General features: G+C 44.4%; 2 protein-coding genes across 4 annotated transcripts in view; one reads left to right on the plus strand and one right to left on the minus strand.

The window, feature by feature from the left end:
- Positions 1-27,737, minus strand: part of LOC306822700 (uncharacterized protein) — a 223,317-nt gene that overhangs the window by 61,056 nt on the left and 134,524 nt on the right. The gene's annotated exons all lie outside the window — the stretch shown is intronic.
- LOC306822718 (V-set domain containing T-cell activation inhibitor 1-like) overlaps positions 23,117-27,737 on the plus strand; it is a 217,145-nt gene continuing 212,524 nt past the window's right edge. The window contains exons 1-2 of one of the 3 annotated variants that reach the window (XM_079341898.1): positions 23,117-23,829; positions 26,595-26,915. In XM_079341898.1, the coding sequence (XP_079198024.1) occupies positions 23,778-23,829; positions 26,595-26,915 (373 nt within the window). In that variant the 5' untranslated portion in view covers positions 23,117-23,777. The remainder of the gene's footprint in view (positions 23,830-26,594; positions 26,916-27,737) is intronic. The other 2 variants (XM_079341896.1, XM_079341899.1) reach the window with 2 other exon arrangements.

A 27,737-nucleotide genomic window follows, 5' to 3' on the forward strand; every position in this document is an offset into this window, starting at 1 on the left:
TTATCCGTCACAGCGAGCTCAAACAAATCCAGCAGTGATGCTCCCGAGTGTTCACCTTCATCTGTGTGTTTAATGTGAAGAGAGGACGGCTGATAGAGGGAGACGAGCCACACATTCAAACCTGCAGCACTGACATGTTGTTTTGTTTGTCCTCATGTTTTAGTTGTTGACGAGCCACAGACAGTTTTCCACATGCTGAGAAATCAAAGTGTCCTCTGTTTGAGGACTGTTGATTCAGACTGCTTCACTTTGATCCAGGTGTAAACTGGACTCTGTTTCCTGTTGTTGACTTCATCAGCGTTCATGTCTGTTGACGCTGTACACTGATGCTGATGATCTTCACTCACAGCTTCTTCATTTCTCTACAAACGTTTGAATCAAAGATGAAACGTGTCAAAGTGTGTCTTCTGACTGTCCAACACTGAAGGACACAAAGCAGCTTCACTTCTGTCCTCTGACTTGATCTGATAACAAGAGGAAACTTTACACACTGAATCATGTGACCAGTGTGAAGAAATAGGACACGCTGAAGGCTTTCATGTAAATGTTAGGAAGGCTTCTTATTTATTGGCTGTCTATCACCATGGGCCTCAGGTCAGCATGTATGAACTTCACTTCTGCTTTATTTCTTCACATTCAAGTCAAAGGCTCATAAAGGAGGAAACAGAGCTAAACACACATGGGAGAGTTCAAAGTTCAGTGTGAAGGTGAAGAGGAGCGAGTGCACTCTTTAAATGAGCACACTTTATTAACTCACTTTAATCATATTATTTATTTAGATTCATAATTAATGTTCATTTTCTGTTTAAAGCCGAGGAAGAGGAGTGACTCCTGTTCCAGAGAGGGAGTCTGTAAACCTAACCTGGCTCTCATTTAGAATTGTTTCATACACACAAAACAGAACCTGAAACTGGTGGACTCTTTACATTTCCCACGCAAACTTTATGTTCAACTGTTCAGCAAACTCTGACCGAGGCGTACGCACATTTAGGGGCAAAGAGGGCAAAAAAACCCGACCAATCAGAGGGGAAGGAGAAACCAGGAAGTGACCTGAGGCAGATGAAGAGGAGAAGTGAGATATAAATGGGGAATAGCGCCATCTGCTGGTGCACAAACAACAATACGGGTTGTTCCCTCCACCTCCCTTTAGCAACAGTGCAATGCTGCCATCTGGTGGTGAAAAGGTGGAACGACATTAAGAGGGTTTCTCTGGATTTTTCACATATTTGGAGTTCAAGATCAAGCAATAAAAAAAATACAATTATTGATCTTTTCATGAACAGATGACTTTGTTCATGTTTTGTTTTATTTCCCTTTATTTATCGACAGTATGATCTGAAAACGTTTTTCAAATGACTGAAGCAGTTTTTTTAAAGCCTGATCAGGAGGACTCCCAGAGGATCCAAAAACCCTCCACAACAACTCCACCGTCACGCTCCATACACTTCTTCTAAACTGCACGAGGCTTTAACATGTTTGTTTTTAATGTGTGATTTAACAGTGAGGTCTTTTACTGTGTGAAGCTGTCGGATAAAGCTGGATCTGTAAAGTGTGATCTGATGTTATTTCATTCAAACCATCTTTTGTGTGTCAGTGATTGTCCTGACTGTCGACCTAATCTGTGCTAAGACTTGTGTATATAGGACTCTAATAAAGAGATGAACACAACACATGCAGAAAGTGATCAATACAGAAAAGGATGAGGAATTTGTTTGTAGAGAAAGTTCAGTCAGGAAGACGATATTTTGCATGTTTTATTGTTTGTTCTCATTCTTTCCTTTATGACAGCAGCTGTTGAAGCCATGACTTTGATTTATGTTCCTTCAATGATTTCAGTCTATAACCATCAGGACTGACTCTGGAACCTCTGAGGAGAATCTAGAGTTCATTTCCTGACACATGAAGCACATGGTCTGTGTTGGATCAGCAGCAGCTGAAGATCAGAGAAGATGTGATGAAGCCTGGATTACATTCATGAAGTCATCCTGCATTAAAGCTGCAGAGAGGATACGTCACAGCTCCAAGGATGTGGAATGAACATGCTCCTCAGCTCGCTCCAAAGTCCAGCCACTTTCTTTTTTTTCTCTGTGTCTTTAATCTAAAATCCAACAGCATTACCTTCAAATGCAATGGCTTCCTTGAGGTGAACCTCTGAAGTCTGGCTGCTTTGAACTTGTCTTTGGGACAGAGGGAGCAGTGGACCTGACTGCAGCATGTCGTGCAGCGTTCCACTGCAGGCTTTCCACCTCACTGAATGATCCAATGATGCATCTAAAGAGGATATAAAATGCTTTCTGTTACATGAACTTCAATTCAAATGAATGTATACAGCCTGCAGACGTAGATTGTCTTTCCTTACAGGTCAAATGGACACTTGCAGCAGGTAGTGTACATGAGGCCTTACGTATGGAGAAGAAGAAATAATGACTATGACACTACGGGTTCAAGTCCGGCATTCAAAAACATAGTGAAGTGAAAGTGGCTGAAAGAAGACACTTGAGTCATTTAGTATGTTATGTTAGAAAGAGCATTGACTAGTATCAACAATAAAAGTAGTGATGGTGCAGAAGCCTGCTGTTTCTCTGTCATTTCACTTCCTATTCCTTTTGTTCATATGCTTTAGTACACAACAGAGGTGGACAAATACACATTTCAATTGTGCCATAAAGTCCTGACACCTTGTGATCCCACTTGTGCACTTCAACAGGTGATATCATGAATGAGCTGGTCGACCTCTGGGAAAACATCATGGTGTGCTGCTGCATCGTGTCGGTAGCTTGGCTGTCTCACATATCACGTTTGTGAGTTCAGAAAGAAACGTTTGCAACAACAGAGTTTACAACAATGTTTTATAACGCTGCAAACACATACATGCCAACAGTGACTTTACCTTATGCACTCAAAAGTTACTAATCACTGACAACTTCAAGTGTTGATACTAACCGCTTTGGTGAAAGTGAACGTTGATTTAAAAGGACAACCCAAACCGACATCATGTCACATCCGGTAATCTGCATCATTAATGACTCCTGTATTGATGAAGAACACAAGAAAGCATGGATTTACTTTCTGTTGAGAAGCAACATCAGTAACTCACCGCTGCATATGTCGACTCGCTGCTCATCGTCCAATCAAAAAGCAGGTGAAAACGTCCTTTCAAGTTGTCCCTTCCTCGTGGTATTTTGCGCTTCATATCAGTTAACACAGCTCTGAGGGAGAAACTGTGCAGACATGTGGCTCTTTGTTACATAACACAATCCAGCTGTGTTTCAGAGCAGGCTGTGTGCGGCCAGGAGAAATACAGACGAATAAACAATCAGCTGTTTAAACACAGCCGGGATTTTTAATGCTGCTGTCTGATTTAAAGCCAGATTCTGCTTCCTGACAGTGACTCCGCCCACTGAGACATCTCCTGCACACCCTCTGTAAAGTAGTGCTCTCAGTGGTTCAATTCAGGTTTGTATAACTTTATGTTTTTCAAGCAGCAGGAACTGAGCCATCGACTGGAGGAGTTTGATATCAGCATGTTAAACATTCAAACTTCTCACTGTGAAGACAGAAGAAGAAGAAGAAGAGAAACCTCAGTCCTCACAGCTTCATGAAAACCAAACTGAAGAGAGCAGAGACACACAGCATATAAAAACAGAAGCTGATGGAGAGGACTGTGGAGGAGCAGAACCAGACAGAGACTTTCATCCAGACAGTCATTTACAGCCACAAACTTTTCACTTGCCAATAATTCAGCTGTTCAGTGTGTAAAATAAGTTGTTCTTCTCGAGCAGCTGTTGTGGTACACATGAGGACCCACATGAGAGAAACCCTTCAACTGTTCAATTTTTGTGGTCAAACATTTGCATGAAATGAGGATCCGAAGTCCCACGCGGCAGTTCACATGGGAGATCAACCTTTAGTTGTTCAGTTTGTGTTAAAACATCTGCACTAAAAGGACAGCTTAGGGGACACTTGGCAGTTCACACAGGAGAGAAACCATTTAGTTGTTCAGTTTGTGGTAAAAGATTTGCACAGAATGGAGATCTGAAGTCCCCATGGCGGTTCACACAGGAGAGAAACTGTTTAGTTGTTCAGTTTGTGGTAAAAGATTTGCATGTAATGGAACTCTGAGGCTCAGGCCCGCCCCTCCCTCAACGCAGAAAACGCGCTGTGCGTAGGGCCCCGCGATCCATGGGGGGCCCCATTTTGCGCAAGTGAATTGAATTTCCCTCAGGATCAATAAAGGATGATCATTCTCTGCAAATGCACAAAGGGTGCACGTGAATTTTGCTGAGAGGCGCGTGTAGAGCACTGCCACCAAGTCAGCCCGAGGCAAGAGACAGAGAGAGAAAAAAAAAGACGCAATGATTGAAAGCCCATCTGACCAATCAGCGGTCAGATAGGCCGGCAGGCAGTTTCTTGCAGGCAGAGAGTAGAGAGAGAGAGATGGCTTCCAAATGTCAATACGATTCGGGAGCTAGCAAAAGAAAGAAAAAGTCCAAACAAGAAGAGGCTCGTGCTTCACTTAAAGGTGGGTATGTTGTTGAAATAAAAAAGAAAAAAACTTAGCGGCATATAAACATAAACTGCTGGCATGTCTGCTCGTGCTAATCATGAGACAGAAGAGATGATAATTGTGTCTAGATGTGGACTGGAGATTACATTTTCAAGCGGCCCTGATGACCATTTAGTAAATGTCTTAATAACTGAATATATTCAGCTTTATTGAAAAAAATGAGTTTTTAATTGGCCAGTTGGTGGTCAGGTTTATAGCCTATCAATCTATGTTTTTAATAGAAGTATAAAAGTGTAGAAATGTAGAACCTGAGTACAACATGTGAAAATAAGTACATACAATATTTGAATGTATAAATATCATCAAATTCAATCATATTGTTATTAGTTGTAATCATATTTGCATTGATTGCAAATTCATTTTGTGAGGGCAGTATTTAACATAGTTTCAGTGTGTAGTTTACCATTAAAACCAAAAACAATTCTATAAAGTTCTTCCACTGTGGATAGAGGCTCTTCATTTGAATCGTTAGTTATTGTAATTTATTATTAATATTATGTTATTGGAAGGGGGGGGGCCCAAAATAAAATCCTGCCTAGGGACCCCACTTGGCCAGGGGCGGCCCTGCTGAGGCTCCACTTGGCAGTTCACACGGGAGAAAAACCATTTTGTTATTCAGTTTGTAGTAAAAGATTTGCATGACACGAAGATCCGAAGTCCCACATGGCAGTTCACACAGGAGAGAAAACATTTAGTTGTTCAGTTTGTGGTAAAACATTTGCACTAAAAGGACAGCTGAGAGGACACTAGTAGTTCACACAGGAGAGAAACCATTTAGTTGTCCAGTTTATAGTTAAATATTTGCACAGAATGGAGATCTGAAGTCCAACATGGCAGTTCACACAGGAGAGAAACCATGTAGATGTCAAGTGTGTAGTAAAAGATTTGCATGAAATAAAGATTCAAAGTCCTACATGGCAGTTCACATAGGAGGGAAACGATTTAGTTGTTCAGTTTGTGGTAAAACATCTGCAATAAAAGGACAGCTGAGGGGACACTTGGCAGTTCACACAGGAGAGAAACCATTTAGTTGTTCAGTTTGTGGTAAAAGATTTCCCTGGATTGCAACTCTGAGGCTCCACTTGGTAGTTCACATGGGAGAAAAACCATTTAGTTGTTCAGTTTGTGGGAAAACATCTGCGCTAAAAGGACAGTTGAGGGGACACTTTGCAATTCACACAGGAGAGAAACCATTTAGTTGTCCAGTTTGTAGTAAAATGTTTGCACAAAATGGAGATCTGAAGTCCAACATGGCAGTTCACACAGGAGAGAAACCATTTAGTTGTCAAGTGTGTTGTAAAAGATTTGCATGAAATGAAGATTCAAAGTCCCACATGGCAGTTCACATAGGAGGGAAACGATTTAGTTGTTCAGTTTGTGGTAAAACATCTGCAATAAAAGGACAGCTGAGGGGACACTTGGCAGTTCACACAGGAGAGAAACCATTTAGTTGTTCAGTTTGTGGTAAAAGATTTCCCTGGAATGCAACTCTGAGGCTCCACTTGGTAGTTCACATGGGAGAAAAACCATTTAGTTGTTCAGTTTGTGGGAAAACATCTGCGCTAAAAGGACAGCTGAGGGGACACTTTGCAATTCACACAGGAGAGAAACCATTTAGTTGTCCAGTTTGTAGTAAAATGTTTGCACAAAATGGAGATCTGAAGTCCAACATGGCAGTTCACACAGGAGAGAAACCATTTAGTTGTCAAGTGTGTTGTAAAAGATTTGCATGAAATGAAGATTCAAAGTCCCACATGGCAGTTCACATAGGAGGGAAACGATTTAGTTGTTCAGTTTGTGGTAAAACATCTGCGCTAAAAGGACAGCTGAGGGGACACTTGGCAGTTCACACAGGAGAGAAACCATTTAGTTGTTCAGTTTGTGGTAAAAGATTTCCCTGGAATGCAATTGAGGCTCCACTTGGTAGTTCACATGGGAGAAAAACCATTTAGTTGTTCAGTTTGTGGGAAAACATCTGCGCTAAAAGGACAGCTGAGGGGACACTTTGCAATTCACACAGGAGAGAAACCATTTAGTTGTCCAGTTTGTAGTAAAATGTTTGCACAAAATGGAGATCTGAAGTCCAACATGGCAGTTCACACAGGAGAGAAACCATTTAGTTGTCAAGTGTGTTGTAAAAGATTTGCATGAAATGAAGATTCAAAGTCCCACATGGCAGTTCACATAGGAGGGAAACGATTTAGTTGTTCAGTTTGTGGTAAAACATCTGCAATAAAAGGACAGCTGAGGGGACACTTGGCAGTTCACACAGGAGAGAAACCATTTAGTTGTTCAGTTTGTGGTAAAAGATTTCCCTGGAATGCAACTCTGAGGCTCCACTTGGTAGTTCACATGGGAGAAAAACCATTTAGTTGTTCAGTTTGTGGGAAAACATCTGCGCTAAAAGGACAGCTGAGGGGACACTTGGCAGTTCACACAGGAGAGAAACCATTTAGTTGTCCAGTTTGTAGTAAAATGTTTGCACAAAATGGAGATCTGAAGTCCATTATGGCAGTTCACACAGGAGAGAAACCATATGATGGTCAAGTGTGTAGTAAAAGACTTGCATGAAATGAAGATTCAAAGTCCTGCATGGCAGTTCACACAGTAGAGAAACCATTTAGTTGTTCAGTTTGTGGTAAAAGATTTCCCTGGAATGGAACTCTGAGGCTCCACTTGGTAGTTCACACAAGAGAAAAACCATGTTGTTGTTCAGTTTGCGTCATGTTTTGGTCTGTGTGTCTTCCCACGTGTGTTTGTTTTGTTTTTCCCTGTTTTTTGTTTGTTTTTTTGTTTGTCATTCCCTCTGTGTTCTCCCTTCACCATTAATCAATCATTGTTTTCAGGTTAGCTTCACAGGTGTTGTCAATCCAATCAACTCATTATTTGAAGAAATCGAACTGAGGCTCCACTTGGCAGTTCAGTTTTCAAGTTGTTTTCAACCTGTTTGTTTTGCTTTCTTTATAAAAACACTGTTCTAACATACAATAGACATTCTTGATTGCTATATTTTTTTGATTGTATTTTGTAAATTGGCAAGTTGTTCATGATATTTACTGACCCACTTACAGAGTGCTTTATGAAACATTTCAACTGTTAGAGAAATCCAACGAGAGCAGAGGTTATGATACCCACAAGCATCCAATAAGGATTGAAGTGTTCTCTGTGCAGTACAGGATTTGCAAAATCAATTGGAGATCTGAGGCGACCTTTGGCTGTACAGAGAAGAGAGAGACCAGTTAGATGTTCAGTTTGTGGCCAAAGATTTGCACGAGCTGAGACTGACACACTGAGCTTCTGTCTCTCTCTCTCTGTACGTCATTTTCTGCACGTCTCTGAATTTACATCCTCATCATACCACGTATCTTTCAAAGTTCAAAGGTTGAGCATGTCATGTTGGCACATTATAAACAATCCAAACAAGCACTAGAGATGCTACTCTGCAATAGAAGTTATGCTACACATGTTTCACATCATCAACACGTCCTCTCTTCTCCTGTCACTCAAACATCTCTGCTTCCTGTGACATCACTGCACTCCTTATAGTTGTGTATGTGTGTGTGTTTCTCACAGAGACAGATCTGGTGCTTGTGTTTTTTCTTTAGACTCTGGCCGTTGTCGTCTTTTAAAGGGATACTTCACCCATATGCATTAAGCCTTGTATCATTAGAAACATGATTGTATTTTGTAGTAGTTTTTAATGGTTGTGCATCCAGCCTCATTTTGCACTGAGACAGGAAAGCTTCTTATCTCTTTGTCTTAAAAGGAGCCTCCAATGACACAAAAAAATCCTCATTTTGCATCATCGGAGGCTGATTTGGTTAGCAGGTGGGAAAAGGCATTGCTAGTTCCTTTAGCAATTTATATCTTTTCATCCAGTTTACTTTGAACAAGCAAAGTGGAACACATTTAAAGGCCCGTCACATAACGACTTACCAGAGCCGGCCCAAACCCACTTGGTGCCCGAGGTGAGATTTGAGCTGCTGCCCCTTGAAGCCTGTTGCTACCAACTCCACCTCCAATCACAATATTCATGCACTTCTAAAAGACTGGCACACAGCTTGACCTTCTACAGCTCAGCTTTATTTCAAGCTGATATTCAATGGTAGGGTCAGTGTCACTGTCACACTCGTCTGACTCCTCCCCCACAAAGAGCGGGTAGCGAGCAGCGGTGTTGTGATGCGTCAGCTCGAGCAGGGAGCATGAAAATAAAATCTGTTTTCTTTGCTTCTATTACTGAACGAAAGCGTGAAAATGAGGTTCAATCAAACAACAGGAAGTAAGAGCCCAACTAGCAGGGAACATTCCCACAAGAACATCTGGAATATGTTTAAAGGACATGTTGAAGATGGCCATCATTCAACATCATGTCCCTATAATGTGAACTGTTAAAGGAAGATTAGGTCACATTTGACACAGCAGAAATCCAGGATATGCTCTGAACATATCTGGGAGTCATGACTGTCTACAAGGAGTGACAGGCGAGTTGTCTGTGACGCTGCCTGAGTCGTATCTACGTCATGTTCACGTGGACGCGCTGGCTCCTCCCCTTCCTGTTTAAGTGAGGGAGGAGAGAAAAGAAGAAGAACAGACTGTACTCACTGATTATCTGAAGCTCATAGAAGCCTTTTGAGATCATTTCCTGCTAGCACAACAATGCAGCCCAGAAAACTAAACATGAGAGTGACCTTATTATTTGATATCAATGAAAGTCATTAGTATCACTACATTCTTATCAGTAGTAACAAGAGCTCCATGTTAAGGAAGGAAATCAAGTCTCTGTCCATGTTGCTATGAGGAGCTCTACCTGAAATAAAGAGTGAAGGATCCAAGATTAGCTTGATGTCCACAATGGGACTTCTTTCTTTTTGTACGTGTGTTGTTTATGTGACGGTGGACTTTAATGGCGTGGCTCTGCCGTGGTGAAAATGGACTACTAAGGAACGTTCCCCGGTGCCTTCTTAGCGGTGAAATAATCCGGTCCTACCAAGAGGTTGGAATTGAAATAAAAGGAAAAGAGGCTAGCAGGCTAGGAGTAACAACAGTGAATGGTTGTCACATTGAGAACGGTTGCTCTGGCTCACCTTCCTGTCCACTCCAACATCAACATGAATCCACAATAAGTATGATAGTACGACCAATGATGACTTGTTCCTGTTCAGATTCTTCATGTCTAGCCTCGATCCCTGAGCTGAAGGAGCAGCAGAAACAGCTGTGCTGCAGGTGACACAGGTGAATCCACTCCCTCCTATCAGGCCTCTCAGAAGAGGAGGAGAGCTCATTGTTCACTTTGCTCTCCCAATCACACCTGCTCCTTCCCTCCGTCCTTCCCTCTGTCCTTCCCTCTGTCCTTCCCTCTGTCCTTCCCTCTGTCCTTCCCTCCGTCCTTCCCTCCGTCCTTCCCTCTGTCCTTCCCTCCGTCCTTCCCTCCTTCCCTCCGTCCTTCCCTCTGTCCTTCCCTCTGTCCTTCCCTCCATCCTTCCCTCCGTCCTTCCTTCCCTCCTTCCCTCCGTCCTTCCCTCTGTCCTTCCCTCCATCCTTCCCTCCGTCCTTCCCTCTGTCCTTCCCTCTGTCCTTCCCTCCGTCCTTCCCTCTGTCCTTCCCTCCGTCCTTCCCTCCGTCCTTCCCTCTGTCCTTCCCTCCGTCCTTCCCTCTGTCCTTCCCTCTGTCCTTCCCTCCGTCCTTCCCTCTGTCCTTCCCTCTGTCCTTCCTTCCGTCCTTCCCTCCGTCCTTCCCTCTGTCCTTCCCTCTGTCCTTCCCTCTTTCCTTCCCTCCGTCCTTCCCTCTTTCCTTCCCTCCGTCCTTCCCTCTTTCCTTCCCTCCGTCCTTCCCTCTTTCCTTCCCTCTGTCCTTCCCTCCGTCCTTCCCTCCGTCCTTCCCTCTTTCCTTCCCTCTGTCCTTCCCTCCGTCGCTCCCCGGGAATGAAAGGGTCCATTCTTCTCCGTCCACAGGAACACACCTCCCCTCTGTCCAAGAACAGCCATGTGCGTCCTGTGGGCGGAGCCTAAAAAACGGCTTGAATTAAAGACCGGGGGAGACAAGTCAGACATTTTCTCCCAATAACTGAAGAGTTGCTGGTTTGAATCTCCTGACTGAACAGAGGCCTGTCTGTGTGTTTGGTGTGAGCAAACACACACACACACACACACACACACACACACACACACATTCCCTGTATACATGTGTGTGTGTTGATACAACATGACATCGTATTAACATCCTGAGTCTGTACTCCCAGCGGAGACTCGTTTGTCTCGGACCTTGAGCGGTCCAGCGGCGCTCTGAAAACGAGAGCGCACGCCGTCTGTTAGCAGAGTTGAGGTGAAACATCTGGCAGCGTTAAAGCTGCATGCACCGTGTGACCTTGATCACCGTGTGACCTTCATCACCGTGTGACCTTCATCACCGTGTGACCTTGATCACCGTGTGACCTTGATCACCGTGTGACCTTCATCATCACTGTGTGACCTTCATCATCAGCCGATGAATCCGAGCTCTTCTATCAGATCAGCGTCTTGATTCACGCTCTGCGTCGTCAAACCTGCTAAAGCCTGATTGATACTTCTCCGTCGCGTCGACGCCGTAGCTACACGGTCAACGTGGACGCCTACGAGCACCGCCAAAAAATCCTGACTCCACGCGAACTGCAAGGACTATGATTGGTCCACTCAGAACGTCATTCCTGGAAGTTAAATTCACCCGTTTCGTCCTCGGACAGACGTCCTCCACAGACGTCTCCTTCATCACCACTGCCCCCTAGCGGCTTGGCGCTGAATTGCAGAGCAGTGCGTTCCCTCGACGCAGCACGATGAATGCGTCAGGTCAACGCCGTCGCCGCGACGCAGGAGTATAAACAAGGCTTAATGCAGTGATGCATTGGTTAGCATCGCTGGCTTCAGGTCAAAGGTCAATGATGCCTCTGGACACTCGGAGGTGTCTCGGAGGTGTTTGATGGCGCTGCAGCCGGGAGGCCGACGGGAGTCTGAGGAGGAAACGATGGAAGCTGAAGAGGTGAAGAGGAGGATCAGCTTCACTCACTGAGGTGAAGAACAGGATGAAGGTTGATGATGTTGAGCAGAAGGTTTTGAGTCCTGGGAGGAGAAGCACACGGGAACCCCTCGGGTCCGTCAGCGCTCACATCCTGCGGCGTGTGGTCGAGGGGCCCCGCTCTCTCTGGCTCCTCTTTGTGTGTTACAGTGGGATAAAGGAGCCTACTGTCCAAGTGTGCTCTGCTACACCAGCGTCCCCTCCTCCTGGACATCATCACCTCCACATCACTGTGATGGACGGACAGCGGGGGGACAAACAGGAGAGACTCAGGAGGAAGGGAGGAGGACGGAGCGGAGACTGGAAACACAGACGGCGGGAGAGGTGAAGGTCAGCAGGGGTCACAAAGACTGAATGTAAAATAGAAGGAGAGAAAGTTCAAGTCATGAAATGAACAATGAGAAGGAAACCAGAGGAGAGGACAGAAACATGGACGATGACAGACGAGCGGAGACGTCTGCGCCCGTTATCAGCTCGCCGTCAGACGACAAGAAGAAGACGAGGCCTCGTCTTCATCCTCGTCGTCTCACATCTGTTGAGCGGCGAGCGGCGGCGACAGCAGCTGTCAGTCAGGAATCTTCCTGTCCGGGGCCCACGTGTAGAAAAATGAGCAGAATGCTAATCGTCATGGGAACTATGGGAACTATGGGAGGAATGCTAATGATGGCTAATAGAGATTATACCTGCAGGTGGGAGAGCACAGGTAACCATGAAGAGTGTGTGTGTGTGTGTGTGTGTGTGTGTGTGTGTGTGTGTGTGTGTGTGTGTGTGTGTGTGTGTGAGCACGCTGGTCTGACCTCCTGGGACGCTCTCTTGGGACGCTCTCGTGTTGCAGGTTCATGTGTCGGTAGTGGGCGGGGCTTAATCAGAGTGCCTGAGCCCGATGAGCTGCCACCTCACTCGACTCAGAGACTTTCTGCACACACACACACACACACACACACACACACACACACACACACACACACACACACACACACACGTATGTAAATAAATGAAATGAGAGTTATTTTATCAGCCGAGTCTTTGACGAAGTGGGTCACCCAGGTCCAAAGAGGTCTGGACACGCCCCCCCTACACACCCCAGTTTAAAGACTCACAGATTCACTTACATGGAGCCTTCTTCTTACTTTTGCACATAGCAACAGTAACCAGGGCGGATGTATTTCTTCTTCTTCTGTGCATCCGATCCGTCTTGCAGACAGTTTGAGTCCTCCCGGATCAGCCTGCACACACACACACACACACACACACACACACACACACACACACACATACACACACACACACACGACACACAAACAGCCCCGATCCAGCCCTGACAAGAACAAATACAGATGTACATTCCTGCTGCTCTGTGTGTGTGTGTGTGTGTGTGTGTGTGTGTGTGTGTTGTCCTGCTTATATAATAACAGGGTGTATTTGATGTGTGTGTGTGTGTGTGTGTGTGTGTTTGTCTAACAGCTCGTCAGAGGATCTTATGCATGAGTGTGTGTGTGAGCGGATGTTTCCCTGACGATCCAGGACATCAGTGTGTGTGTGTGTGTGTGTGTGTGTGTGTGTGCACCTCACAGGAAGTTACCCCAGAAGCCCGTGGACTCGGGGTCATGCGTGGAGCGGGATGGTGAGCAGGAAGAATTTACGAGCCTCCGCAGACATGAAGCGCCTCGTATCGCGGCGTGAAGAGCGTTTTACGAGCGAACGGCGAGAATCCTCCGTCATCATCAAACAGTCAGACAAGTCTCAAACAGCCTCCGCGCGCACACTCACCTGCGTGTGGAAATCCCGCCGACGTGTGTTAGCAAAGCGTACAAGTGAGTCGACAGGTGGGTCGCTGCTGGCATGAGGACGATGAGGATGATGAAGGAGGTCTGGAGGAACAGTTTGACTCCTCTGCACCTGTAAAGCAGTGTGTGTGTGTGTGTGTGTGTGTGTGTGTGTGTGTGTGTGTGTGTGTGTGTGTGTGTGTGTGTGTGCTTCCTCTGCTGAGGGGTTCACATGTTGTCTGGCACACAGATGTTTCCGTGACATTTATATCACCCAGAGTGCTGCTGCAGCTGAAAGCATGTGGACCGCTGCATGAGAACAGATCCTTGTCTCACTGGCAAATATAATTCAAGGTTACATTAAATCCATCGAGCTTATCTGAGATCAGTTTTTAAGAAACGTCATTTAAAGGCTCAGAATGTCACTTTAAAGGAGAAATATCCTTTTTTCATCTTTTCAAACAGAAGTTCTCTGAATGAAACATCTGTGTTTCTGAGCTTCGGTCTAAATATAACATGAATCAGGCAGCAGAGGAGGTTTGTGACCCTGTTAGAAACCAGCTCTCTCTGAACGCTCTGTTTCCTGTGTGTGTCTCTTTAAATGCAATAAGCTCCGCCCCCTGAGTTTACCCAGTAGACATCACTCCTCTGTAGAGAGAATAAAAACGACAGACCTGCTTTAAAGCTTCTCTCTAGTCTGGAGGTGGGGTCCATGGGAGGAGATTGCACTACCAGAGTCCCACTGTGACATCACAAGGGGAAACAGAGCATTGTTCTCTGTGTGTTAAGACTTAAACACCACAAACAAAGGACGGGATGGATTCATTTCAGATTTTGTGGGTTCATAGACTCTCAGGTTACTCACATGTTCACAAACTAAAAACCTTCGTACACTACTTCCTTGTTGTTCTTTTACGTCATGTTTTTCTTCAGGAGACCCCGCCCCCTCTGTGTGTGTGTGTGTGTGTGTGTGTGTGTGTGTGTTGTAACATGTGTGTTTTAATGATTGTTGACCTGCAGAGGAGCTCACTGACCTTCACATTCTAATGCCAACCTGTGAACTCAATGCCACTCGACCCCAAGGAAGACGCACACACACACACACACACACACACACACACACACACACATACACACACACACATACACACACACACACACACACACACATCCACACACTTACAAGTGGACAAACAGCTTAACAAAGAAGCAGATTTTTCTTGTTGTACAAACACAGAGGCAGAGCTGAGGGCACACACACACACACACACACACACTCACACACACACACACACACACACACACACACACACACACACACACACACACACACACACACACAGAAGTGTTGTGTTTACTGCTCACCAGCTGGGAAGTAGCTCTGCAGTGTCGGGATGTTTCAGCTCAGTGTTAGAGGAAGTTCACTCTGAAAGGATTGTGCAGCTCGTTACCGTGAAGAGGTCGAACACATCACATATCACAGCCTCTTATAGCAAACACACACACACACACACACACACACATTTAATATCATTTGTCTGAGTCTGGATGAAGAATGACATAAAAACAAATGTTCTAAAAATAACCCTGAGAGCGCAGGGGAGAGGTCACAGGTCAGACGTGCAGAAAACACCTGAAGAACTTTGAGGATATTTGCTAGAAGAGCTTCATGTGTGAAACGTGTCCTGATCCGGAGTCTCTCCTTTGCTAGAAGAGCTTCATGTGTGAAACGTGTCCTGATCCGGAGTCTCTCCTTTGCTAGAAGAGCTTCATGTGTGAACTGTGTCCTGATCCGGAGTCTCTCCTCCCACCTTGAAGTGATTTCCCGTCAGAAGGAGCCGATGTGAGAGCGCAGCAGGAGAAGTTTTACATTTCAGGAGAGGAAACGTTTTTTAGCAGGATGAAAAGTGACTCTGAGAAGAGAGGAAGAAGCACCGGGGTCTGGGCTGGTGGTGGGGGAGAGGACGGAAAGGAGAGACTGGAGGCTGCAGGAGGGGGGGGGGGGGGGGGGGGGGGGGGGTTTGAGGCCAGCAGAGGGCTCAGAGGAGTCAGGGAGGCCTGCCAGGAGGTGCCTGTGTGGAGGGTACGACCTCTCAGCAGTTTATTACTGTGGATCCTGCAGAGCCTGACTCACTGAGCACGCTCACTCCACAGTCACTTTCATACAGCTGGAAACTTGAGTTGTTGTTTTTCTTCTTTTTAAAGGCAGACCTGCAAACTTTATTAACCTGTCACAGTGTTTCTGTAGCACTTTCATCTTTAGACGTTTTCACGTGAAGTTGAACATTTCTACACTCCAGGTTGACTCTCTCTGACCTCGTCCTCATCTGATATTATTTAAACTCCTCTTCCCCATGTGTCTGTCTCCAAACCCCCCAATGATGAGAAAAGTCCATCCTCTCCGTCTTCTGCCTGCTCAAACAGGCCGTTTGGAGATGTTCCCTTCATGACATCACAAAGGGCAGTAGCCCCTCCCCCAGGTGGGTGACACTCCCACAGCTAGGTGTTTGTTCTGCCCTCTGAGTCTGCCTTCTCACCGTAAACAATAGGACATGGAGCCAGGAAGCACCGAGTACACCCGAGGCCTTCCAGAGAGGGGGCGTGGCCAGACACAGCTCATTTACATATTTAAAGCTACAGACACAGAAACAGCCTGTTCTGAGCAGGGCTGAAATAGAGGGGTTTATAGACATGATCAGATACAGGATCAGAGTGGATTTACAACAACACACTTCACACACATGATGAAGAGGAGCGAGGACACTGATTTCACCTGAAGAAGAGGAAATGAGACTTTACCTTTATTAAGTGTAACAGCCTCTGTTGTGTCTCTTGTGTTGTTTAAGTGTTACATCATGCAGAGAGGCCCCTCTGGTAAAAGATAAAAGGTGTGAGGTTGTTGAAGTGTAAATATGACTGAGTGTAAGTCATTAAAGTCCACCTTTAAAAAGAGCTCTTAAACATCCTGGCTGTGAGGGAGTGTTACAGGTGGTCTGTGTGCAGCGTCGGTCCAGAACAAACCAGGCCGTGTTTGCTTTCAAATATTTAAACTGGCCGAGGTGGGACAAGTTTATTAAGCAGCAATAACGACATGTAACAGTTCTCCACAAGACTGTCAGATAATTCAAAACCAATCGAACACATCTCATCATTAAATGTCGTCATTATTTCTTATTTATAGAGCTTGTCATCATTCATTTGAAAATCTGTCAATAGCAATAGTGGCTAACTCAGAGGCTAACCCTGCTGTGTGATCTTGTAGTTCTTCTGTGATCTTGTAGTTCTTCCTGTGATCTTGTAGTTCTTCCTGTGATCTTGTAGTTCTTCCTGTGATCTTGTAGTTCTTCCTGTGATCTTGTAGTTCTTCCTGTGATCTTGTAGTTCTTCCTGTGATCTTGTAGTTCTTCTATGATCTTGTAGTTCTTCCTGTGATCTTGTAGTTCTTCCTGTGATCTTGTAGTTCTCTGTGATCTTGTAGTTCTCTGTGATCTTGTAGTTCTTCCTGTGATCTTGTAGTTCTTCCTGTGATCTTGTAGTTCTCTGTGATCTTGTAGTTCTCTGTGATCTTGTAGTTCTCTGTGATCTTGTAGTTCTTCCTGTGATCTTGTAGTTCTTCCTGTGATCTTGTAGTTCTCTGTGATCTTGTAGTTCTTGTGTGATCTTGATGTGGCGCTGACGATATGCTCTGTGAGTATGAAGCTTCCTGCCACGCTTCTAAATGACCTCTGAACTGATGGATGTAATCTACATTTGGAGCCTGTTTTTGATTTGTCTGTGCAACCAGGAACAGCTGCTGAATCCAACCTGATTACTTTCTTACCAATGAAACACAAACACGCACAGAAAATACACACACACACACACACACACACACACACTCTGACACACACCCTGTTTGTCTGCAGGAGATTTAGCTCACATGACCGCCCTGATGCGATCTGATCTGACCTCACTAAAGGGCCAAATAAATGTATGTGACCGAGCTAAAGGGCCAACAGACTAACCATCGCACCTGCTGTGTGTGAGTGTGTGCGGTGTGTGTGTGTGTGTGTATACATGTGGATGGATGTGTGTGTGAGGTGACCACCTGCTGATCTTCTTCACAGATTTCTTCTTAATCCGACACTGTTCGCGGCGGCTCTTTGAGGTCCACATTTCCAACTTTGATGTTTCTGTAGAACCGTTTCACAACGATCCATCTGACTGATTTTACATTAAAGAGAAACTCACCTGTTCAAACATGAACCTGGATTCACATTAAGTAATCACATGGACTCTGCAGCAGCCTCTACCATCAGTGTGTGAATGTGTATGAATGGATGAGTTCATACTGATGGACTCTTTACTCTGCAGCAGCCTCTACCATCAGTGTGTGAATGTGTATGAATGGATGAGTTCATACTGATGGACTCAGTGCTCACTGAGAAGGGTATCAAATCAAATCAAACTTTATTTATAAAGCGCTTTTCATACTTTTAAAAGTAGCACAAAGTGCTTTACATGTTAACATCACATTAAAATCACATTAAAATCATTCCCACCCTCCCCCCATCCCCCACGCATACAGACAGTATCACACTCACAGTCATACTCACAGTCACCCCACGCTCCAACACACATGCGCAGACCTAAACCCATACACACACATGCACACACACCAGCATCAATGATATGGACAGAAGGCTGAGTACGGATGAACCAGGTAAGTAAACGCCAAAGAGGAGCCGTCTGCATCGAGAGCGGCAGGTCGGCCGCGGCCATCAGGGGCACCATCACAGGGTGCCCAGGGGAGGCGGGGCCGAGACCCCTGACCTCCACCCAGACACCGCAGGACGGCGCCCAGGCAGCCACAGCCCTCCACCGCTCCCGACACAGAGGGCTCCCTCGGAGGAAACACTGGCAAGAAACGTCTGTGGAGAGTCGTTGCTGTTAAACATTTTAAAATACTTGTTTTATTGTTTTTTAGCAGCACAAACAAAATTCCTCTCATTCCAAGAAACCTCCAAACGTCAGCAGATCAAACCCACGTGGCTCCACACGATGTCGAATCTGTCTTTAAAGTTTCAGTGACCTTTCAGGTGCGCTGAGGACTTCTGGATCCAGTCAGTATTATTTCTATATGGAATCATCTCATTAAACAGTCTCGCTGTGATCCCTGCAGCGTGACCTTTCCACAGCTGCAGTCAGCGGGTCGGGGAAATGTTTCAGCAAACGCTCCGACAGAGACGACCTCAATTATCCGAGGAGTTCAATGTCAGGTGAGCAGGTCAGCTGAGGACACGGAGACGTCAGAGGTTTACTTCAGCTCTTCAGACGGATGCAGAGATTTAGTGCCGTCTGTTCAGCTCCGTCTGCGCACGCTGAGATGAGCTCATCTGACAAGGTCAGGATTTAAAAAAAATAAATAATGTGATCGAACACAACAATATATTGATAAAATGTGTCAGATTGCTTTTTTTCTTCAAATTTATAAATGTGAGAAAACCTGACATGGATCCTGAAATCCTTCAGGACCAGGTGAAAGGTGTTTGATGTGCTGGGGGTTTCCATGTTTGATGATTTGAAAAGAGTTTCTGTTCTCTTACTTAATAAAGGAAACAACGTGGGAGCAGTGTTTACTTCAATGTGTTTTTCAGGCAGTCATGTTCTCCGTCACTAATCAGAAGCATAATAAAGACTTCAGGAGGAACACCTGAACGTGTGCCGACTAAATGAAAGCTGCAGGAGGAGGAGGGCGTTTCATCTGATGAGAACAAAGAGCGTCTGAGACTTTTGAGATGACCTTCACTGACTTTAAGATGAAACATTTATAATGATGCTAACCTTTGAGCGACTGTCAAACAGGATCAAACATCAGGTTTCCTTTTAACACACAGACGGTGAAGCTCGCTAAAAATAACCTCTCAGTTTGAAGGCAGAACCATAAAACACTTCAGCACGTCATCTGGGGATGATTTGTAGCTGCAGCGTTTAGCCTCCCCTGGCACATTTATATTTTTTCAATCTGGGTTCCTGGTTAGAAAAATATAATTTATAAGAGACTGAAGCGTAAATCTCTGATGTAAAAATGTCAGACTGAAACGGTTTGCAGAGTATCAGATGTCATGAAAACCCTACAAATCATCCTTTCACCTGAGAAACATCATGGCCGACACCACAGCCGAGCATGATTGATCATGTTTCCAGACCTTTCTCTCAGTGTTTGAATGGTTTACAGTACAAACAGGTCAGGAGCTCAGCTGTTTGGTTAAGTGTGGCAGACGAGTGGAGCTGTGTGGACGGAGGATTAGGATGATTTCTGTTTAAATAAATGTAACGTCTGTCGACCTCCTGCTTGTTGTCTTTGGCTCGGCAGCGTCCGTCCCTGCAGATATGAGCAGAAGCTGCGGGAGAGCGAGCTGCTGACAATGCAGCAAGTGTCCAGGACCGCCGCCCGCCTGGGAGCACAGGATGTTATATAACACACACACACACACACACACGGATATACATAAGAATGTACAGAGGCTGTCTGCTTCAGCCTTAAATTCAATCTGCCTGCTGGCTAGTTAGCGAGCTAGCAAAGCCAAAACCAACAGTTTATTTTTAAGTGCTGTTGAGCCTTTTTAAACCATAAAATATGGACGAGCTCCATCAGAAACCAGAAACCTGCAGTTCCTCAAGTGTCCACTTGGGGCTTGCTATAGAGGCCCCGAACACGACGTCAGGCGTTAATCTGTAGAGAACAAACAGTCGACAGGTCGAGGGCGGACTGATTCACAGTCGATCTCCAGATGTTTTAAAAGTTAGTTTGTTTTCATTTAATCTCAGAGATGATTCCTGAGCGAGCTGCTAAACTCTTCTGTATTTCTGACCACTTAGTATTTCATTTGACATTTTTACATTCAATGTTTTACCAAAAAGTCAGACGTCAGGTCATGTTCTGTATTGACCTTTGATCCTCCTCCTCTCGTTCCTGCCGGGTGTGTAAGCCCCGCCCCTGATCGCCCTCACCTGGGTCTCCTTGTTCCCTCATTGTCTCGCTTGTTGTGTGAGTATTAAATGTGTCGGTACTGATGAAGGCTCCCGGTGTGACCCCCCCCCCTTCCTGTAGAGGTTTAGACTCTGTGCCTGAGCCCGAGACCGGCCAATCAGAATCTGATCCTCAGGGACTCCCGTCGTACTGTAAGCCGACTCTAAGAACGAATGATCAAAACGATGTGGAGGTTTCGTCTATCCCAACGTTATCAGAAGTCAAAACAAGCTCTCTGCCACGTGTCGACTGGCTAACAGGCCAAGAACAGCGTGAACGCATTTATCTTCTTAAAGCCTTTTATTTCACTTTGTTTTATTTTTAGATTTAGGAAGTTCAACTCGCTCCACCTTTAAAGGATTTATTAGTTTAAATAGAGATCTGATCCAAACGGTTTCAAAGACTGATCAGTTCTTCATCATTGAAAAGAGTTTGAATACTGTGCTTGTTTGTTTGCTTTGTGTACGGACGGGATTTAAGGACCCTCGGGGGTCCCTGGACCTGAGTTTGGACCACGCTGCTGAATGTACTTTGATTCTATATCAGGACTTCTTCAAACTTCAGCTCAGAATAAAGACACACAGTGTTGAGTTTGAGCGTTTCCCCTCTGACCTCTGACCTCTGACCTCTGTCTGAAGCCTTCTCTAGAAGTGATCGGGTCTGGTTACTCCTGTTCTTGATAATGTGGCGCCCTCTGGTGGCGTAAACTAACAGTACTCCATCTTGTGTATCGTTGTAGTTTGACTGAAGTCTTAATTCATCCACACAAAGAAAAACATGAATCAGTGAGAGATGATGGGAAAGGTTCAGACTGAAGACGACTCCTGAGTCTTATTCATCCATAATAAACAACAGGATCATATTATTATATTATTATACATGTGATGGGGAGTCGTCTTTATAATGGGGGGGCTCTGTTCTGGTGAGAGAACAGCCAGCCACCCTCAGCATCGTACCCACAACCCCACTGTGAGGCCGGGCCGTCAGCACCCTCCAGGAACCTTGTGCACCTCCCGATCATGTGGACCCATGTGGACCCATGTGGACCCATGAGGCCACCAGCAGCAGCTGTGGGTGGAAGGTCACTGGTCTCTGCAGAGACTTTATGGATTTAAATGATCTTAATATCTAAAATGAACATGGTCTTAGGGTTAGGGTAAGCCTATCCCTAACCCTAGCGGGGGGAAAGAGGTAAACCTCCCAGGGATCAATAGAGTATTTATTAGTTTATGATCAAACTAGAAAACAGAAGCATTGATAGAAAAGAGAAAAAGAGGAAGAACAATGTGCGCTAAGAAATAAAACTTCAGACTGAAGCAGCTTTTCCTCCTTAACTAAAATGTTTAAAGAAATAAGAGAAGAGTTTGATGGAGTGTGTGTGTGTGTGTGTGTGTGTGTGTGTGTGTGTGTCTGTGTGTGTGTGTGTGTGTGTGTCTGTGTGTGTGTGTGTGTGTCTGTGTGTGTGTGTGTGCGTGTCTGTGTGTGTGTGTGTGTGTTGTCTCTTTATTGAGATTGTGTTTTCGTTGTTTAAGACTTTGTTGATTTGTGATGTGTGTTTTATTTCTGCTAAATATAAAATATGAATTAAGAAAAAGGAAATAAAGTTTTTAAAATAAGGTCGGCATCCATCATATGAGCGTGTTTGAAACTTTAATAAATCATCAGATTTCAGATTCACAGTCTAACAGGATGCTGTATCAGTCAGGATCCAGAGGAAATGAGATGTTGTTGGTCCAACACTGTTTATTAACTGACATCCAGTTTTATATTTAGTCTGGAACAAAAAAGCAAACGTTCATTTCTAACATAAATAAACTCCTTATAATTATTATAGGAAGTTATCAGGCAGGAATATTAGAGGGCAAAAATAGAAAATGGCAGAAATGAGCTCCCTAGATAAAGCAACCATTTCACACAAACTTTACTTCCTGAGTTTATCAGTAACACAGGCGCCCTCTGCTGGTCAACAAAGGGTGTTACAAGATGCTCTCATCTAAAGAGGCACAGCGCATGCGTGGTTAAAACTACAAACATTCAACAACCAATGAACCAGAGTGTAAAGGCCTGATCAACCTTTCTCCAGTTTAGAGTCTACAGGTGTAAATAACAACATATAAACAAACATTAAGGAGAACTTAAATAACAACATATAAACAAACATGAAGGAGAACTTAAATAACAACATATAAACAAACATGAAGGAGAACTTCCGCTCCGTCATTGATTTTACCAAGATCCCTCTGTGACATCACAAGGAGAGCAACTTTGAAACAAAGCATTTTTACAGTCAGATACACATCTTTCAAAACCACAATAACTCTGACAAAGTTCATTAATGTTTCTCTAAATGTGAATAAAAAATGACATTTAGACATCAAGCGTTCACATTGTGAACACAGATGTTAGTTGTAGTGTGTGCAACTTTAAAATCTGCGTCCCATAAGAGAAGATGCATTTTGAAGAACTGTCACAGTTTATTCTCATTTCCGTTACAATCATCAGCTCGCGCTCGCGCTCGCGCTGCGAGGCTTCGGACGCCGCCCAAAGTGACGTCATCAACACATCTGACAGAGTTCAAAAGGAAACTGACGTTAAAAAATACCAAAGTCAGAGCGAGGAGGAGGAACAGACAGTCAGAGTCTGTTTTATTCTCCTTTCTCAGTAAAAGTGAAGAAATAGTCTTCAAATCAGAGATGTAATTATTATTATTATATTAGGGTTAGGGTTATATATTATATTATATTATTATTATTATTTATTTACATGTAATAAAATACTGAACAGTAAAGATGTGAATATGTGAGCCTTCAGATTCAGTGAGCATGTTAAAGAGAGGAGCGGCTGTCTGATCGCTGCAGAGAAACAAAGATGAGGGGAGCGTCTTTGAGCTGCGTTCACGAGCACTCGTAAATCGGAGCTTCACTTTTAATTGCGTTTTATACCGTCTAACGGGTGATTCCGGGTGGCAAGGCCTCATTCATGGGTGACATTTGCCCTAACCCTAACCACCACCCATCTAGATCCGCCCCTGCAAGACTCACATTACACAATTTGTTAAAAGAAAGAAAGAAAGAAAGAACTCGAATTGAAAATAGGATTTGTTTAAATTGTCTCTTTTCATTTAAGGTTGTTTCGGTGCAGGACGGTGGAGATGTTATTTACATGGAGGTGGATATTATCACAGAATAAACCAACGTGCTTGTAAGAACGAGTTGAAGCAGGTGTTCATGAGTATTTTACAACTCAGAAACGTTTTTTTCCGATGTAACAGACAACACTTGAATGCACCAAAAACCAATGACGTTGAAAACGAAACTAAGTTCAGTAGATGTTCATACGCAGACAGAATACGAGTCTTTAAAAATATACAAAGTGAGAATCAACAATGCAGCGTCTTCTCTTCGTGTCTCTCTTCTGTGTCCTAACGTCTGCTAACGGTAAGACAACACATAACGGCTCCTTTGACTTCCGGTTGTTTGTCTGTCTGTTTCCTGAAGCCGAGCTGTTAATAAAGTCAACATTAATGACAGACTAATACTTATTTAAAATAAGTTCTTTATTGAGTTGATGTGATGTTGTCCCTGCTTCCGGGACAAACACGTCTCTAAAGACTTTCAGTGTTTGGTGAGTGAGGACAGAAACTGAAGGTTCAAACTGCAGGCCTCACACCAGCCTGTCTTCAAATCAAACGGACTTTTGTCTTCCTCTTTTAACCTGCAGTGGATTCAAACTGTAGAGCAGAGCTCGCGGACCACACCTGTGTGAGCCGCGCGAGGCCGAGCATGAATTAAAAAGATAGATATATATATCAATTTAACGAAGCCTATTTCTACAAATATTTACAGACTGTTTCTATTCTTCTGATTGTCAGAACCAGCTTCAAAACACATGATTATTATTATTTTACAGTGAGCAGGGTTCAAGTTCTCGTTGGTTCGACCATCTGCGCCCCCACAGTCTTTTTTTTTAAAGATTTATTTTTGGCGTTTTTATGCCTTTATTATAGAGGGAGGAAAGTGGATAGAGTCGGAAGGGGGGAGAGTCATGCGGGAGATGGGCCACAGGCCGGACGCGAACCCGGGCCGCCCGCGCGCGAGGACTGAGCCTCAATACGTGGGTTCGCGCGCACTGCCGCTGCGCCTCCGGCGACCCCGCCCCCATACTTTTTATGTTTATTATTTCAGACTATTAATGTGAAAAAATCTATCTAATCTAATCTTGCTGTTTTATAAACTAATAAAAGATAATATATATCCTATATAATATTACATTCTTTTAAGCACAGCATAAACTACAGAGTGTGAAGCCAGTGAAATACTTCTTCAAAGACATACAGGAAAAGGAACCTCTTCAAGTGGAGGTTCAAAATGCCATAAGATCAACACAGGTTAGATATGGAGGGGCAGAGATGTGCCTGGACTAGAAGCAGGTAGAAATGTATTGAAGGCACTATAGGAGCTGGAGCGGTGTGTTGTCTTTGTCTTTAAAGGGACAGACTGTGCTTCACTGAGGCTGATGAGGGGAGGACAGTTAGAAAGGGACTTTAGTGTCCACAGACAGAGGATCAGTACAGGGCCACATGATCAAATATTGGAGCATTGAGTGTGAAGCTGATGTTCACTTCAGCAGCTGGACAGGTGGAGCCTGTTTCTGCTGCTCCATGAGGCGGATCAGACGCCCAGAGTTTATTTTGACGGGGACAGGAAGTGAATGAAGACACAGAGAAGACAACATGAACAGAACAAAATCAAAACAACAGAACCAACATGGACTAGTGCAGGGTTTCTTAACCTTTTTGACCTTGGGGCCCAACATTTTCAGGGCAAGGTCGTCTGGGGCCCAATCGAGTGAATGGTTCTGATCTAACTTTTGCGGTCATTTTTATTTAATAGCTATTTGTGTCACTATGTTGTAATAATGAATCCTGTTCTTCATTTGTATGTTTTTGAATCAATATATAACCTATACATGGGCTAATTATGCATAAAACCTTGCACAAGTTAAGATTTAATTAATTTTGCTCATATAAAACCATGTTTTAGTTCATGTTTGTCTAATAAGTAACACAATATAAACTTAGCAACAAAAGCAATAAAATGAGGTGCTCAATGAAGTTAGGGAGATTTGTTGAAATTAAAAAGAGCATTCTGTTTTGTGTAGCGCTGCCCCCCGTTGCTGTCATTATTTTTTCGTTTTAAGAACTTCTCCATCACGTTTCCATTCAGATTCAGGCCCCGTTTCCACGGAGACGCTGTGACAGTAAGACAAAACATTTGGACATGTGTAGTAGTCGACAACAAACAACAATGGCGGCGGCTATGTGCTTCAGCAGCTATTGGCGTTGTATCGTCTATTAAAACAGAACCTTGATATGATGCATCGTGTGTGTCGCCGCCCAAAGAGCAACGAATACTTGCGGCAAACAGTCCAACCTTTACCCGAGCACAGGGCGACCATACGCAGCATTTAGCTAAGACCTGGGAGAACTAGCTGCTAAACAGGATGTTGTGGAGGAAGTGGTTGTACTGGTGAGTGTCGCGCGTGTCGCGTTGTAAAGTTCCACTGCCCACTACTGGCCAGGCGTGAGAACTACATGGTTTTCACTCAGAGACCTGCCCTGTAGACGGTCTGTAGTTTGAATCCGGAGTGCGGTCGTTTCGATGCGTTTCTGTCACAGCGTCTCCGTGGAAACGGGGCCTCAGGGTCGTCACCTAGCAGAGTTGAGACTTCTCCGTAGACGTTAAGCTAAATATTCTTCTCCTTCTCGCCATGTAGGCCTACTTCTAACTGGCGCGTTACTGCCTCTGGTGGTCGGAGAGTATATTGCAGGCCAACGATCACGGCCCTTACGGCCCACAGATGCAAACATATTATCCCCTCGCGGCCCTGCAGGTGGCGCTTGACCCCATGGTTAGGAAACCCTGGACTAGATTACATGAGTTAGAGGTTCTGTATGAGGGTTTTGATTAATGGCGAGCTCGACCACCCTCTGTCTTTCTTTTTTAAGATCTGCCTGTTGTGACCTCCATGAGGTCGTCAGTGATCGCTCTCTGAAACTCAGAGGTCAGTCTGCGTTTAGGAGGACAAAGACGAGAAAGAGACAGACGGTTTCTTCCAATGATATGTTGATGCTTCATTCATTGAGGCTACTGTCACTGATTTCATGGAAACAAACTGATTCACTCTCATGTTTGTGTTTCAGGTCAAGTGAAGGTGACAGAAGACAGTGATGCTGTGTTACCGTGTTCCCCCAGCACCAAGGAGAACATGGAGACCAAGTTGTTTGACTGGAAGAAAGGCAGTCAGGAGGTGTTCTTTTACAACGGAGGAGAATATTACGGTCACGGTCTTTATGGTCAAGACAAACAGTTTGAAGGTCGAGTGTCACATTTTAACGAGGAGCTGAAGAACGGTAACGTCTCCATAAAGATCACAAAGACAAAGGTGGCCGACAGTGGAAACTACACCTGTATTTTTCCTCATCTGCAGCCTCCTCAGGAGTTCACCATTGAGCTGGTTGTTGGTGAGTTTTTTAAAATAACAGTTAAAAACACGTTTAGTGAGATGACGGGTTTAAGAGTCACTGATGAACTTTTCTTTAAGTCGTCATAAATCACATGTTGGATATTTACTAAACAGTGCAGCTTAATATGAGCAGCCTGAGGAACATGTTCAAGTTCACACTCTGACTGATGTTTGCAGGATGTTCACCTCAATGATTTCAAACAGCTGGATCACATGGAAGGTTTTCACACTGACTTGGAGATATTTGACAAAGTGCAGTACAGAGCTTCTCCAGCAGGTGTCCACAGAGCTCTTTAAAACTTCTCCTACATTACCAAATGTAGTTCATCAAATCTGAGTGACAGATTCACAGTGTTCACTTTGACTTTAAGATATCTTCTCTGTATTAGAATAAATATTCACATATCTTGAAGGATCCTTTCTAGTTTTCTCTACATGCTAATAAAGTGTGTTTACAGATGGGGCTGATGTTTCCTGAGATGGACTCAGGTCAAGTTCATGGATGAAGCTCTGTCTGCTGTACAGGGCCCTCAAATGACTTTACACTATGAGCCATGTTAAATCATTCATCTTTTTTATTATCCAAACACATGTCCAGTTTGTTCAGAACAAACTGTGAAACTAAAATCTGAATATTTCATTTGGATTTATTTTCTGCACCAACGAGATGTGACGTGTGACTCAGAGGAATTAGAGCGACAGAGAGAGAGAGGAAAGACGCCACAGGTCGGGTTTGAACCTGGTCCACCTTCAGGGACTAAAGCCTGTGTACATGTGGAGTTCAAACTAACCACTTGTCCATGTTAATTGTTTGAACATG

The sequence above is a fragment of the Symphodus melops genome, assembly GCF_947650265.1.
Source record: "Symphodus melops genome assembly, chromosome: 4".
NCBI classification, from domain to species: Eukaryota; Metazoa; Chordata; class Actinopteri; order Labriformes; family Labridae; genus Symphodus; species Symphodus melops.